The 17,796-nt window shown below is 38.6% G+C and overlaps 1 protein-coding gene across 1 annotated transcript in view; it reads left to right on the top strand.

Moving 5' to 3' along the window:
• LOC126260723 (Down syndrome cell adhesion molecule-like protein Dscam2) overlaps nt 1–17,796 on the top strand; it is a 329,702-nt gene that overhangs the window by 175,821 nt on the left and 136,085 nt on the right. The window contains exons 14-16 of the mRNA XM_049958060.1: nt 8,328–8,480; nt 11,613–11,768; nt 11,868–11,985. Coding sequence (XP_049814017.1) covers nt 8,328–8,480; nt 11,613–11,768; nt 11,868–11,985 — 427 coding nt within the window. The remainder of the gene's footprint in view (nt 1–8,327; nt 8,481–11,612; nt 11,769–11,867; nt 11,986–17,796) is intronic.

Here is a 17,796-nt window from a genome sequence, read left to right as displayed (position 1 = left end):
AAACACTTCGAGTAAGCATACGGTCCACATGCTCACTGAGGATTTTCCGTGTGATGGCTGCCACCGTACTTTTCTACAAAAACCACAAAAGTGATAGCTTGTTTATCACATGTTCTGCCAATCTTGTGTTGGTTGTATCATTGCATGCTCAAGTGTATGAAAGTAAAAGTATAAGGCAAGTTGAAAAAAATATCCTACCTGAGGTTAGACAAGAAAGGTGTTGCACAAGATGATTTACCTTCTAATTTCCTTCAAAGTTGCCACTACAACTCTGCATGCATAGTTTGGCAATTCTTACCTCTCTTGAGACATTTACCTGCCCAGATAGCAAAGTTCATTGAAGTGTCTGCTTCCGAATGGGGAGCTATGCTATCCGTGGTTCAAATCTGCCCCACAGATTAACAACAATGCCTGGGGTGCCAGCCAGCTTGGGTATGGAGCTTAGGTGGTTTCCCACATTCCCCTAGGATAATATCAGTCTGGTAGCCACATTCTGCCTCAGATACACACTACACAAATATTTAGAAAACTATCCCTCACTTGCACATGGACTTTAATCTCCACACAGAGATGGGGGTACACTGAATCATTTCCGGTGAGTGAATATGAGACTGATGACCTTTGATGTTTATTCTCTTTAAACCCATAATCAGCAGCAGCTTTAGACAGTTACAAAACTCTGCTTCTGAAGCAAAGTAAAGAATTCCAGGCTACCATGTTCCTGGCAATCATTGATTTTGAAAAGGCCTTCCTTTCTGTGAAACATTAAGTGCTGTGGCAGGTGTTGCACAAGTATGGTATGCCACAGAAGATTCTAAACAACATCAAAGACCTTTTTGATGGCTACAAATGTAGTGTGTTCCTGGAAGGAAATCTCACAGGGCCAGTGGAGGTAAGAACAAGAGTGCGGCAGGGATGTCTTTTGTCACCAATACTTTTTCTATTTATCTGTGACTCAGTTATGAGAAGAGTCACAGCAGGCAGAAGAAGAGAAATCTGATGGGGATCCATGAATGTCTGGAGGATTTGGATTTCACAGACGACAGTCTTATTAGCTCAAATGCTAGCAGATATGAAAGTTAAAGTAAACTCTGTAAAACAAGCTGAGATTGCTGGCCTCAAGATAAATATAGATAAAACATAGGAAATGAGAGTAAATTCTGAGAATATGGTAAGTGCCTCTGTTTACTGGGGAGCAGCAGGTGGAAACTATCAACTCATTCCTATAGCTGGGTAGTTGATGACAGAAGATGGTGGAGCTGTAGAAGATATAAAGAACCACATAAAAAAGGCAAATGCTGCATTCATAACATCATATGCATGAAAGAGGGTGGGAAGGGGAAGTAAAGAGAACTGGAAAGACCAGGGCAGAAATGAGGAAATGTCGGGGACAGAGATGGTTGCCAAGTTCTGCTAGCTGCTCTATGCCCCCATTGCGACCAAAGGAATTAAGTTAGTAAGTTACAGATTGCTGCTGTAATGGCCACTCTTGTCGTGTTGGTACCTGTTGTCCTATTGTCCAAAGTGGACACACTCAGGTATCTCAGTATGCCTGCCAGGTGCACTTCACTTGCATCTGCAACAAGGCCTGTGTGATATCCTTGCTGCTACTGTGACAAACAGATTCTATGTATCCAGTGCAGCCATAATTGGTATAAAAACCTATGTGATAGGGGCTTGTGTCTGTTTATGATGCTAAGAGATTTTAGAAGAGAAAAGCAAACCATGATAGCAAGAAGGAGATGAATGAGGATCTGGCACCTTTCAGAGTTGACTGACTCATTATGTGATATATATAATGTCTACTGTGGTATGGTTTTTTGGATCTCTGTCATTTCTGTGGATTGAGCTATCAAGAGGAAGTTTTTGGGTGAGAGATCATCTGATTTGAGTGCTTCAGCAGGTATCCACCATTCAGACGCATCCTGTGTGGAATGATGTATCATAAGGCTCATTCCGTGTGAGCGACTACAGCCAAATCTTGACTCATGCCTTGAAGCATGGTAGACATTGTACGTAAGACTGGCCTGCTTGTTTCTTGCAGCTAAAGAAACTCAAATCTTCAGGCTTGATGTGAACTCACCAATCATACTGCTAAGGTGACATCTCTATGCTTTTTCCGTTGTTGAATGAGAAAGGCACTTACTGAGCGGACAGCTTTTATAGCATTCAAAAGACTTGTGTACCACAACAAAAAATGTAGCAGTCATAGCTGTTATATTTCGGTGTCCAATGGTCCTGCTGATGAAGGAATAGCTAATTTTCTGCAAACATTGAGGGTTACTACTAAGGAATAACAAAAGATGAAAAGAAGCAAAGTACTTTTTAATCCCTTTTCATTACTAACATAGAGAAATATTTACATAAAGATGCCACAATTACTGACAGAGCAAGTCTTGTGGAACACATCACAATTTCTCTTTGTCAACTGTTCTCTCTAGCTTCCTGAACAGCACAGAGTTCCTTTTGCATGCCTTAATGGACTAATATCACTAGGAGAAAAGATCTGACAGAGACATGGCTTACGAGTGGGCTAAAAAAAGGCTGTTTCCAGAATAAATATTTCACTCTGCAGTGGAGTATCTGCTGTTATGAAACTACTTAGTCAATTAAATCTTTGTGTTAGAGGATGATTAAAACCCAGACCCATGAATTTTGTAGAGTTATCCAGATAAACATACGTATCTATTTCAGTACTCCAGTCTACTAGTACGTCTCTCCTTATTTCCGAACACCACAGAATTAATGTGTAGCCAAACCATTTCTCTGTGATATTCTTTTTTACCAGCTGTGTCAGTCTAGCAGAGTCTGGAGAAGAACCTATAGTTGGAAAAACAAGAGGGAAGAGCTGACTGGTTGAAACTCTAAGCCATACTTTCATAGTGCAGTTGGTAGGGCACTGGTCACAAGTGGTGAGAGTCCAGGTTTGAGTGCCATACTAGCACATAATTTTATTATGTTGCAATATTATGAAAAAGACAGTTGCTACTCACAATATAGCAGAGATACTGAGTCTCAGGTAGGTACAACAAACAGACTGTCAGAAAGTGAGCTTTTGGTCAACAAGGCGTTCATTGTATATAGGCAACATATGCACACATGCACATGTCCTGCCAAGACAAAGTGAATATGTAAACTAAAAATAAAATCATTTACCATTATGCTTATGGCAGTTGTATACCCAAATTACTGTTTTCACTGCATATGTGTTGGATGTCAGGGCCACATATCTGACTGAGGACTTTTCAAGAACACTGCTTTTCTCAAAGCATTAATAGAAAATAAATTAAACATTCCTCCCCCAGATTCTCTTCCAATCAGAGAAAATCTGAGCCCTTACATTTCAGTAGCAGATGATGCATGTCCAGTGACCAAAAATATCATGAAGCCATATGCTGGGCAATTAGCGAATCCACAGGAGAAAATATTTAATTACCAACTTTCTCGAGCAAGACGTATTGCCAAAACTGCATTTTGAAGACATAGATAATGGTGCAGTTGTTCTTGGAGACTGGACACTAATTACCCGTGATTGTACAGGTTCATGCAGTTTGGCAAGGATACCTCAAAGACCATCCAGTGATGCACAACTAGTATGAGAAGAGTTCAACGAATATTTCATGACGTTATAAGGAAAGGTTGAAAAGCAGGACATACACCAGTAGCATCATACTATGTACTGCAACATATATTAATTATTTATGTACTAAAATGTATATCAATTTATGTAAATAAACATAATTATGTAAATGAACTCTAACTTTTTAGTTACTTTGTTCCTGCAAACTCGTTCATGTGGTTTACTGTTGTAGAATAAATTTTGAAATTACTATTGCATCTATTTTTACATATTATTCAACTGGATTTGGTAGAAAGTACTATGTGTAGGCTATTGATTACAACAATAATTTAGAAGACTGAGACTTTCTGTGAACAGAATAAAATTTAAAAATATACTTACTGATAATTTTATGATCATGGATTGGTATACTACAGCAGTCATTTGTAAAATATGTATAGTTATTGACCTGTTGTGACACAACTGAGTTGTCCATTCCTGCATGTGGTTCCGTCACATTGAGGATGAATATTAATGATTCATATGAGAACCATTTCCTTTCCATATTGGGCACTGAGCCATGATTTTTTATTCATTGCACAATGAAATGCACTTCTCAGTTTCTTAATCCTCTTCTTCACAGTGCTCTCATCAATTTCATATTTTGAGCCGAGGTTCTATATAACATCTCTTTTTTTATTACATTATATTTATAATTGCTTTCATGTACATACCACAGCACCTCGGATTGTTTGTAGTCGTCTATGAACTCTAAAAGACTTTTCATTGAACAGCTCCATGTTTTTTAATTTAGTGCTGCCACACAGAAAATGTCGCACACGAATCCACTCAGCTCGGGAGCTAGCTGCGGCAGCTTGCGGCACAACGCAAGGCGTCATCCATGTTGCATGAATCATGTCACAACATACGTCACTGCAGTGTGCGGCACTGCTGCATGTCACAATGTTGCAAGTTGTTGCCACAGTGTAAACAAGGCTTAATATTGTGACATTCCATCCAGAATTTTTCATTGTTTGATTTTATTATGTCAGTATGTTTTCCAACAGCATGCTCTCCATTCCATAGTGAAAATTCTTTCTGAAAATCACAATTCATATTAATTTATTTTAGTTATGTGTTGCCACACCTGTCAATATTGGTCCTCTCACAGTGACTGCTAACACCAAACTCTGCTGATGTGAAACTTTAGAATTCTTGCCAGATCTGTTTAATATACAGTTCTCAGTTCTGCCCTGTTTAATATACAGTTCTCAGTTCTGCCACTAGACCACATTATTTTAACCCCACAATATTATTTGGGCAACTGCTCAACATCTTGAAGTGTCTGCTGCTGGTAGTTGCTGGTACAAGGCCTGTCTAGAAAGTAAGTGCATTTTGGAAAAAATAACTGATAAAACATTTTTTTTCAAACCAAAATTTATTTTTGCAGGAAAAAAACATTTTCTACATAGTTGCCTCTATTGTTCAGACATTTGTCATAGTGGAAAACCATCTGTGCCCTCTTCACAGAAAAAATGCCACCAGTGAAGACAGCCACTGGTAAACACTATTTTCTATGTCATCATCACTGTCAGAGTGCCTTCCTTCAAAATCATGCTTCAAGTTTAAGAACAAGTTGTGGTGAGAAGGTGAGAGATTGGGGCTGTATGGGGGTGATCAAACTGCTCCCAACTGAATTGTTGAATAAGGTTTTCAGTTACAGCAGCAGATTGCAAATGTGCATTGGCATGAATCAACACAATGCCTTGACTGAGCAGCCCACACATTTTGTTTTGAATTGCATGCCAAAGTTTTCTCACTTTTTCACAGTATCATACTGCATTGCCTGTTCCAATTCTGAGAAGGAACTCAACAAGCAGAAAACGGTGCATTTGTGTGGAAAAATAGTTTAAGAAATTCTCTGTCTTGTAAAAATAAATTTTGGCTTGAAGAAAATATTTTATGAGTTTCTTTCCAGGATGGCACTTACTTTCCAGACATGCCTCATACTCTGACATGGCGCACCAAGGTACGGGCGTACCTAGTAAGGCTAGTACGCCCGTACGGGATAACAATGCCCAATGCCCAAAGTGGGGCAATCTTTTTATAGTAATTTCATCTGGATGTTTCACCCCTTAGTACTATCCTACTTTTGTTTGAACATGGATGACACATTTGAGATGTGTTCTGAGGAATCAGAAATATTACCTACATTTCTTCAACAGCTAAATTTACTCTATCTCATATTAAGTTTGCAATAGAGGCAGTAAAAGATGGCACATTACCCTTGTTGGACCCAGTGGTATGAAGGAAAGCCAACAAAATGCTGGGACTCAGCATGTACTGTAAGCCAACTCACACCAGTGTATTTCAGCAATTCAGAAAAACAAATTAATCATATGTTCCAGCTGAAGTGAGTCAGGCCCAGGTAACACTATGAAGAAGTGGAGACACCCACTGTCCATGGCCTTCTTGCTGTACTTCAGTAGAAATGTTTCATGAACTGAAAGAATAGTCAATTGACACAGTGTTCAAGGTATTAAAAGTAAAATTCAGTTGAGAAAACTTTTAAATTACAAGGAGACAAAATGACTGGCTATTAATTACCTTCAGGCAGCAAAATTCCAAGTACTGCCAATAGAAATACTTAAAAGTGGAAGAAAAATGATCTCTAGCTATCAGCACTTAAGTTCCTTGCTCAGGGCATAAAGAAAGATTGGTTTGGAAGGAGGAACACATAACTCTGCCCCCAATGTGAAGGAGAACTAATATTATACTTGTCTTTCTCCACTTAGAATATTTTCACAGTGCCAGCGGAGTGTTATATCCTGACAAAGACAAGCACAGCCTTGGAAAACAAGGCATGTATAATATTCTGCATCAGTGCGAAATGTCTGTATTGGTCTGAAGTTTTTCATGGTGCAAGAGTGTTGCAGTGAACACCCTTGCCATAGATGTCTGGGACAACTAGACAAATCAAAAGTAGCAGAACAATTTCTGTGCTCAGGATACACATTCACATGACAGACAACTTTGTGAATAGAGATGCTGTATCCCCACTCAGTTTAGTCTGTAAACCTACACTTTCTGCCATCAGATCTTGCGAAGCAGGACAAAAATTTCAAACAAAAGAACAATTTTCAAAACAGCAGAGAACCCACACAGAACCAGTTTTGTTTTGGCTCCCAGCCACAGTGAAGCCCTGAACTAACACTAGTGACCATGTGCACATGTGGAAAGCCACACCTCAGTTCTCAGTAGGAGATTCTCAACACATACTATTGTGAAGCAACTCCAGTGAACAGTGTGGATGCTGACAGCCATTACTTGCCAGCAGAAGCAACCACGTGAGAATTTTGTGCAGTGGCTTCAATTGAATATTGTGGAGTTTACACAGTATAATCCAGCAACAGATCCTAAAACTGTATCTTCACCAGACTGTTCCATTTGCTTATGAAATAGAAATTTTATTTCTTCAGTGTGTTAGTTACCTGTGGATCAGTACCTAATCTTAACCAGCTGTTGAGCTGTAGCAGTTGATGTTCACATAACAGATATTTATGAAATCAACTATTTGACCTACTGGAGCCACACCAATAAGCACATATGTAACTGCACTATAACCAATATCCATGATTGGACAGTGACTGTTGGGCTGTCACAGATTGTCATGTCTTGAGCAGTGCATGCCATAACGAGTCATTATCATTACCATGACAAAAGTAGCTGCTGCATATGCCTCACAATTTATCTCTGAACTCCATTGCTCTTTACTGAACTTGGAGACCATCAAATAGCTAAAAACGTTAATCTGGTTCACATATATGGTATAATGTGGAAATTTGTTGTTTTTAAGAAGATTGTTTGCAGCATAGGACAGTATAATGAAAAACAATCCTAAGTGAATCCTGGTTCAACACTTGGGAATACAATCTGCCTCTCTTGCTACCACTGTGTGTGACAAAATTCTGCTGGTCCAGTATTTTTGGTGATTGGTCCTTCTCTTCTTCTTTGTGTAAAGAACTTTTTCCATTCTGAAATTAATTCAGCTTTGTTCTTTTTTTATTTTGGTGTGTTAGAATTGCTGGTAGTGTAGTTTTTACAGTGCATGATTGTCAGTATTATGTTTTTCTGTGCAGTGTGTAGTTTTGCTTTTCTCTCTCATATCTTTTGTCCACGTGCTTTTTGTGTTTGTCAATAAATGTTCTAGTCCTACATGCCATGTTGTCATTTAAAACACAGCTGCCTTTTCAAAACTTATGTGTAATTTTGTGTTTCCTTCTTAAGATAGTTTTCTCTACCAGTTATTCTCTCCTTGGATATTCCTCTTAGTTATGAACTATAGGAGAGTGTTTGGCCACTTATGTTCCTATTGGCTAAATCTTCTTATTGGACTTTAACATTGCAGTGCTTTTGTATAGCTTCATGTTTCAGTGTATTTGTGTGTGTGTGTGTGTGTGTGTGTGTGTGTATGAGAGAGAGAGAGAGAGAGGAGGGGGATTGGGGGGGGGGGAGGCACAGGAGGAAGGGAAGGGGGGGGGGGGGCTGGAGACATACCGAGTCCCACTGGCTCATTTGCATGGAATTCCATTCTCATTTCCTTGACATGTGCTTACACTTGCTAGAAGCAAGAATGATATTTTTTTTTCTTTTCAGGTGTAGCCTTTTTATTTTTTCTGTGTAGATTTTTGTGTCATGTTCAAAATTTCAGTATTTTGTAAATCAAAGTGCAAAATTCTGGTATAATTATGCTAGTTTAATGTTTCAGTTCCAAGTATGCCACCTGAGGATGTGCGCTGTGTTGGTTTGTCTTCCCATTCTGTACAAGTGAGCTGGCAGCCACCACCCACATCACACAGCAATGGTGTTCTGCAAGGCTACAAGCTGCACTATGAACCTCTTCTTGATGATCTTTGGCATGGTAAGTAATTTCCTTGACTGTTTTCTGTGAGACCTACTTTCAGAGTACTTCATTAAAATTCACTGTAATTCAGAAGGGCTACCAAAATCTTTGATAACTTATGCAGAAAAATTAAATCAAATTCATGGAAGATAGCAATGCTAAATTTGCTTCTGGCAACTCATATTCCATAGAAACAAAATAGTTTTTTCTTGTATGTGGTTTCATTTGCAAATAAAAGAATACAGTCACATTGAAATGCAGATTAAGTTAATAACCATAAATTATCTCAGTACATATCACTAAACTATATCATGTAAGTGACGATGGAATATGTAACTGATAAACCAGTTAACTGCATGATCCCAGAATTATCCTCATTTTATTATCATCTTCCCAACGACAAATATTACAGCTTTTTATTGTTTTGCCTGAATTTTATTTGTGCTCTCGATTGTTGATGACAAAACTACTGTGAATTCTGCATTCAGTGTTGGATAAGAAACAGGAGGAAAATTCCCAGTCACTCGTAAGCTTTTGGCATACATTAAGAAGAACCTTATGGATGCCTCCTTGTTAAGGCATTAGTGAAGGTGGTTTGTCATTGCACTCAGATGTGGATGTTCTGTCAAATGAACAGTAATAGAGATGACTGTTCCTGTGTCAGTCAAATTTTCTTTTTTAATACCCAGGATACATTTCAAGGGGGTCTGCCCTCTTTCTCAGGCACATACAGTGGCTCACATGTGTATGGTTGTTAGCTGTAGCAAGTCATCAGGATTGCATTTCATTTTGTAGTTGCTCCAGTAAGCGGCATACTGCAAGCCATTATGTAAACACTTTACACAATGCATTGCCTCCAAAAACTTAATAGCCTGCTGTATGCATGTTGTTGCAGGTGCATAGGATGCTGGTCTTAAATTCATAAAAAGTCTGAAATGAAGTCTGGTACTGCTACTGCCTTAAAGCAAAATAAAAGTTGTGAATCTCAAGGACACTACTCACTGTGAAGTTCTATCTGCTCACTCTGTATTTGTAGGCTGTAAGTTTGTTTTCTCATAGTTCTAATACTATGGAATCAGGTAACAGTTGGATGACAGTTGCTATTCTCTTGGTTACCTAGAAAGTTTTATCTTCAAAATAAAATGCAAACAAGAAAAATGGCTGCATAAAGCAAAAATATATTTGAGAACATCTGTATCCACTTGCGGCAGTGGCTGAAACCCTTGAATTGTGTTACAGATATTGATAAAAAATTTTACTGGTGCAGATAATTTTTGTAATTTTCTTGTATCATAAAGAGGCCTATTTGGATTAAATAATGTTACTGATGAATGTGTAGAGAATTTTTGGCATGCAGTGTAACATTTAATGCTGTATTGAATCTGATGTAACTGTGTGGATCATGGAACATCAAGCTCATGAGAGGTAGGGGTTATTCTGTGTCTGTGTCTTCACATTACAGTTTCATTCAGACATGCATGCATTGTAATGTAATATACAGACACCATATTGACACAAGATATTGTAACAATCATTGATGTATCCATGACTCAACAGGCTAAAATGATGATAAAATATTTGTCTTTCCCTGTGTGGGAATCACAAAATTTCTTGTCATAAGGGTTGTGAATTCCATTTTCTAAAAAAATTAGTACAAAAAGCATGTTTACTATATAAGAGCGAAAAAAAAAAGATTTACTACAGAGACACCAATGGTTTAACATTAGTTCACAAAAGAATCATATAAATGGGAATGGGTGTATGCAATGACTTTCTAGAGTATATAATTTCTGCTTCTTTTTTTACACTTTTAAAATGACAATATTTCTTGGCTGTTAGTCATTCCGTAGTGACAATATTTCTTGGCTGGTAGTCATTCCGTAGTACTACACTTTGAAATGTATATTTTTTATTGCTTTCCACATCCCAGAGAGTCCTTCTTATATCAGCTACGATGTAGCCTGTGCAAATACTACTAGAATATAGTTACATCATTCTTATACATTAACTATTTGTTACAATCTCTCATTCCTCTGCCAGAAAATTTCTGGTTCAAGGCTTACCATTTAATCATGAATTAGGATGCTAGACTGCACAGGTGTATGTAAGAAAAAATAATGTCTCACATCCATCAAAAGATGTACTGGTGACACCGGTGCATACAGCTGTGATGTAAAGAAAACCATTTCTACTGAAACTTCCTGACAGATTGCAACTTTGTACCAGAGCAGGGATTAAGCTTTTACCCTTGCCCTTTGTAGTCAATACTCTTCCCAACTGAGTTACTGAGGCAGCATTCATGACCTATGATCACTACTTCAATTCAGCAGAGTGGACTTTCCAGTCTTCACTAACTAACTAGTTCTCCCATGTACCCTGATTGGCCGATACTCCTTTACAGAGTGAAAAAGTCATTCTGGAAACAATCTTGAGTCTGTTGCCCAGCCATTCCTCTTTGATATCCTTTCTTCCAGGTATTCATTAAGGTATACAGAAGAACTTCTGTGAAGTCTGGAAAGTAGGAGAGAAGTAGTGTCATAGTTGATGGTGTGATGGGAGGTCTTGAATAGCACCTGATAGCCCAGTTGCAAAGAATATTGTCCATGAATGGCAAGAATCTAGTTTCAAGCCCCAGTACAAGACACACTTTTTATCCCTCAGGAAGTTTCACAGTAACCTACACTTTGATGCAGAATGAAAGATTTACTCCAGGTTTTTAAATCCAGATCTCATGCTTCAAAGTGTTAAAAAATAAGTAATGCAATAAATTTCAGTAGAGGATTTGTTGTACTACTTCTTTTGCCAAATATTCCTCCTATTTAGAAGCTACTCAGCAACTGCTAGTGAAATCTCATAAATTACTGAAAGACAAAAAATAGTAGTAGAGTAAATACCTCTTTTTTCTTTTGCATCCTATATTTTGTTATGGCTTTATTAAATGCAAGACTATTAAAGTCAGGTACACATCACTTCAACATTTCTTTCTTTCATTTTCGCTGAGCCTAACTTAGTCGCATAATTATTTTAGTATCTAGAAGAAGGTGCTGTGATGATTTTGTACTTGTATTTTGTGTTGTTTCTTTCTGTATTTGCCTATCATTAATTTATAGAGAAGTCAAAATAGTGCATATTTTTTTATTCTTTATGCAGCCTCTGACACAATGGAGACAAAGAAAACAACAGCTCTCACTGCAGTTCTTACTGGTCTAAGAAAATTCACAAATTATAGTGTTCAGGTGCTTGCGTACACAAGAGTTGGTGATGGAGTGATTACACATCCTATTTACTGCAGTACAGAAGAGGATGGTAAGAACAGATTTCACAATGACTGGCATAAAATGGTGTGCATATTACATAGTTCTTGTACATTGTACAGATTGAACAACATGACTTCTTATTTTCCAGCTCCAGGTGCACCTGCTGACATTAAAGTTGTAGTAAAGTCACCACAATCCTTGTTGGTATCATGGTTACCTCCAACAGAGCCTAATGGCATCATAACACATTACAATCTGTACACAAGGTAAGGTCAAAATTGTACAAGATTTTCATGTTACAGTAATGGAATTTATAGGATGATCATTAAGTGTGGCTGAAGACCTGCTGTGCGTGCGTGTGTGTGTGTGTGTGTGTGTGTGTGTGTGTGTGTGTGTGTGTGTGTGTGTGTGTGTACGTTAGGTAGAAAAATTGTGGTAGATCACTCAAAAAGCTGGTGAAATTTTCTGTACTGTTAAGTGTGGCTGTGACGTGACAGCTACATTACGACCAATATTTGGATATATTACATTTGTTTAGTGGGGTTTTTAACCTAACTTCATTACAAAGTTGTACAATACTTTGCATCTAACAAAGATGATAGTTTTCCTCAAAATATTTGATGTAGGTGATTGATGCTCTTGGTCAATTAATAGTCTACTCCATTGAAAATGAGTTTTAGTGTATTGGGAATTAGATTGCAGACAGCAGCCTGACATTTGCATACATTAAAAAAATAACTAATAGTCAAGGGAAATAAAGATTCTTTTGTTGTGAATATGGGCACATTGTATCACCAGAGTTATGCCATGGGTAAAAGAAGTATGGACAAATAGAGTGACAAGAATAAGAAAACAGCATTCATGAGAAAAGTAACATATGTATCAGAAGTTTTACGTATCTGTGTAAAAAAATGTAAATGTTCATTTGTTCAGAATCTTAAATCTCTGAAAGTTCTTTAACAATTGCTTTGAAATTTTGACACAGTATTGTAAATATTGTATTTGAATATGCACATGCTTTTATACACTTACATTTGTGCAAAATTGTAAATCTCCAAAAGTTCTTCACCATTTGCATTCAATTGTTTTTATATGCTTACTGTACTGCCCCAAAGTGTCCATTTCCTCTTCAACCCTCACACTGACCCTAAGCCTTGTTTATTGTTATAACAAAGAAAACTTTGATCTTGTTTATTGTTATAACAATGAAAACTTTGATTGGGAAGTGAAGTCATTTAAAATTAATGGGCAAATCAGTTGGAGTCATTGGTATATGGGATACGTCAGACCTCTCTTGCTGCTGCATCTATGAGAATAGAAGCTTCCATGACAGTATTTGACATAGTTTTAATCTGCAAACAGGTAAGATTACAAAAGTTTCAGATGATTCAGATTCCATAGTAGTAGTCTAATCATACGTCAACAAGCCATAAATACTGTTAAAACTGACTGTGATGAAGAAAGCAAAACAGCATGTATTTTTGTCTACAATTTTTGTATAAAGTTATATATAAGGAGAGAGAAAATGAATGGGAGAAACAATTTGCTTAATGGTTTAAATGCACTGTCATTGTAATTAAAACTGACTGAGAGAAAGAAATCGAAATTGCACATTTTCACAGCATGGCATAGGACAGCATTTTCTTTCTCACAGTCAGTTTTAACAGAAAACCCATATGTTGTTGTTTAAAAAAAATATGTATTCTATGTCCATCTGAATGTTTATTAGAGTATCGTGTAAAAATCTGAAGTAACTCAGTCAAGAACTTTTCAAGATTTTTGCTGACAACTTTTCCCTGTATATAATCTCTTGTAAAATATATATATGCAGGGGGGTCCATTGATCGTGACCAGGCCAAATATCTCATGAAATAAGCGTCAAACGAAAAAACTACAAAGAACAAAACTTGTCTACCTTGAAGGGGAAACCAGATGGCGCTATGGTTGGCCCTCTAGATGGCGCTGCCATAGGTCAAACAGATATCAACTGCGTTTTTTTAAATAGGAACCCCCATTTTTTATTACATATTCGTGTAGTACGTAAAGAAATATGAATGTTTTAGTTGGACCACTTTTTTTCACTTTGTGACAGATGGCGCTGTAATAGTCACAAACATATGGCTCACAATTTTAGACGAACAGTTGGTAACAGGTAGGTTTTTTAAATTAAAATACAGAATGTAGGTACATTTGAACATTTTATTTCGGTTGTTCCAATGTGATACATGTACCTTTGTGAACTTATAATTTCTGAGAACGCATGCTGTTACAGCATGATTACCTGTAAATACCACATTAATGCAATAAATGCTTAAAATGATGTCCATCAACCTCAATGCATTTGGCAATACGTGTAACGACATTCCTCTCAAAAGCGAGTAGTTCGCCTTCTGTAATGTTCGCACATGCATTGACAATGCACTGACGCATGTTATCAGGCATTGTCGGTGGATCACAATAGCAAATATCCTTCAACTTTCCCCACAGAAAGAAATCTGGGGACATCAGATCCGGTGAATGTGCGGGCTGTGGTATGGTGCTCCGACGAACAATCCACCTGTCCTGAAATATGCTATTCAATACCGTTTCAACCACACACGAGCTATGTGCCAGACATCCATCATGTTGGAAGAACATCGCCATTCTGTCACGCAGTGAAACATCTTGTAGTAACATCAGTAGAACATTACGTGGGAAATCAGCATACATTGCACCATTTAGATTGCCATCGATAAATTGGGGGCCAGTTATCCTTCCTCCCATAGTGCCGCACCATACATTAACCCACCAAGGTCACTGATGTTCCACTTGTCACAGCCATCGTGGATTTTCCATTGCCCAATAGTGCATATTATGCCGGTTTACGTTACCACTGTTGGTAAATGACGCTTCATCGCTAAATAGAACGCGTGCAAAAAATCTGTCATCGTCCCGTAATTTTCTTGTGCCCAGTGGCAGAACTGTACGCAACGTTCAAAGTCATCACCATGCAATTCCTGGTGCATAGAAATATGGTACGGCTACATTCGATGTTGATGTAGCATTCTCAACATAACGTTTTTGAGATTCCGGATTATTGCGCAATTTGTCTGCTACTGATGTGCGGATTAGCCATGAAAAACACCTACTTGGGCATCATCATTTGTTGCAACTCATGGTTGATGTTTCACATGTGGCTAAACACTTCCTGTTTCCTTAAATAACGTAACTATGCGGCAAACGGTCCGGAGACTTGGATGATGTCGTCTAGGATACCGAGCAGCATACATAGCACACACCTATTGGGCATTTTGAACACAATTGCCATTCATCAACACGATATGGACCTTTACCACAGTTGGATGGTCCATTTTATCATGGGTAATCTATCACGAAAAAAATACCGTCCGCACTGGCAGAATTACGTGATACCACGTACTTATACGTTTGTGACTATTACAGTGCCATCTATCACAAAGCGAAAAAAGTGGTCCAACTAAAACATTTTTATATGTTTGACCTATGGTAGTGCCATCTAACGGGCCAACCATAGCGCCATCTGGTTTTCCCCTATATGAGTTTTCTTCTTTGTAGTTTTTTCGTTTGATGCTTTTTTTGTGAGATATTTGGCCCGGTCACTATCAATGGACCACCCTGTATGTATACATATGTATCCTCTGTCCATCCGAACATATATTAGATTACCATTTAAAAATTTGAAGTAAATTTGTCAAGAACTTTCCAAGATTTTTGGTAATAATGCTAAACATCAACCTGCCTGTATACAGTATTATGATGTAGATAAGGGGTAAGTTGTAAGGAAAAATTTGGTTGGTTTGGAGAGAAAGGGACCAAACTAGTAAAATTTCTTCTTTCTTCATTTGTTCAAAAGCTTAAATCTCCTAAAGTTATTTATGATTGTTTTGAAATTTTGATACAATGTTGCCTGTGAATAAGTATGTTTTTGCGTGCCTTTTTTAATTTACTTGAAATTTTAACATGATACTCTACTGAACATTTGGATAGACATAGGCTATATATTTTTAATATAAATATATACATGATATTAAAAACTTGAAGTCACAGTATTAATTACACGTTTACTTAAAACATTCTAGTATATATATATATATATATATATATATATATATATATATATATATATATATATATATATATAGTAGAGGGAAACATTCCACGTAGGAAAAATATATCTAAAAACAAAGATGATGTGACTTACCAAATGAAAGTCCTGGCAGGTCGACAGACACACAAACAAACACAAACATACACACAAAATTCAAGCTTTCGCAAAAAACTGTTGCCTCATCAGGAAAGAGGGAAGGAGAGGGAAAGACGAAAGGATGTGGGTTTTAAGGGAGAGGGTAAGGAGTCATTCCAATTCCGGGAGCGGAAAGACTTACCTTAGGGGGAAAAAAGGACGGGTATACACTCGCACACACACACATATCCATCCACACATATACAGACACAAGCAGACACATTTAAAGACAAAGAGTTTGGGCAGAGATGTCAGTCGAGGCAGAAGAGCAGAGGCAAAGATGTTGTTGAATGACGGGTGAGGTGTGAGTGGCGGCAACTTGAAATTAGCGGAGATTGAGGCCTGGTGGATAACGGGAAGAGAGGATATATTGAAGAGCAAGTTCCCATCTCCGGAGTTCAGATAGGTTGGTGTTAGTGGGAAGTATCCAGATAACCCGGACGGTGTAACACTGTGCCAAGATGTGCTGGCCGTGCACCAAGGCATGTTTAGCCACAGGGTGATCCTCATTACCAACAAACATTGTCTGCCTGTGTCCATTCATGCGAATGGACAGTTTGTTGCTGGTCATTCCCACATAGAATGCGTCACAGTGTAGGCAGGTCAGTTGGTAGATCACGTGGGTGCTTTCACACGTGGCACTGCCTTTGATCGTGTACACCTTCCGGGTTACAGGACTGGAGTAGGTGGTGGTGGGAGGGTGCATGGGACAGGTTTTACACCGGTGGCGGTTACAAGGGTAGGAGCCTGAGGGTAGGGAAGGTGGTTTGGGGATTTCATAGGGATGAACTAAGAGGTTACGAAGGTTAGGTGGACGGCGGAAAGACACTCTTGGTGGAGTGGGGAGGATTTCATGAAGGATGGATCTCATTTCAGGGCAGGATTTGAGGAAGTCGTATCCCTGCTGGAGGGCCACATTCAGAATCTGATCCAGTCCCGGAAAGTATCCTGTCCCATGCACCCTCCCACCACCACCTACTCCAGTCCTGTAACCCGGAAGGTGTACACGATCAAACGCAGAGCCACGTGTCAAAGCACCCACGTGATCTACCAACTGACCTGCCTACACTGTGACGCATTCTATGTGGGAATGACCAGCAACAAACTGTCCATTCGCATGAATGGACACAGGCAGACAGTGTTTGTTGGTAATGAGGATCACCCTGTGACTAAACATGCCTTGGTGCACGGCCAGCACATCTTGGCACAGTGTTACACCGTCCGGGTTATCTGGATACTTCCCACTAACACCAACCTATCCAAACTCCAGAGATGGGAACTTGCTCTTCAATATATCCTCTCTTCCCGTTATCCACCAGGCCTCAATCTCCGCTAATTTCAAGTTGCCGCCACTCACACCTCACCCGTCATTCAACAACATCTTTGCCTCTGCACTTCTGCCTTGACTGACATCTCTGCCCAAACTCTTTGTCTTTAAATGTGTCTGCTTGTGTCTGTATATGTGTGGATGGATATGTGTGTGTGTGCGAGTGTATACCCGTCCTTTTTTCCCCCTAAGGTAAGTCTTTCCGCTCCCGGGATTGGAATGACTCCTTACCCTCTCCCTTAAAACCCACATCCTTTCGGCTTTCCCTCTCCTTCCCTCTTTCCTGATGAAGCAACAGTTTTTTGCGAAAGCTTGAATTTTGTGTGTATGTTTGTGTTTGTTTGTGTGTCTGTCGACCTGCCAGGACTTTCATTTGGTAAGTCACATCATCTTTGTTCAAAATGGTTCAAATGGCTCTGAGCACTATGGGACTCAACATCTTAGGTCATAAGTCCCCTAGAACTTAGAACTACTTAAACCTAACTAACC

This window comes from Schistocerca nitens, chromosome 5, assembly GCF_023898315.1.
Source record: "Schistocerca nitens isolate TAMUIC-IGC-003100 chromosome 5, iqSchNite1.1, whole genome shotgun sequence".
Classification (NCBI taxonomy): domain Eukaryota; kingdom Metazoa; phylum Arthropoda; class Insecta; order Orthoptera; family Acrididae; genus Schistocerca; species Schistocerca nitens.
The sequence above is the reverse complement of the archived record's forward strand: the minus strand, read 5'-3'. Positions and strand labels throughout refer to the sequence as shown.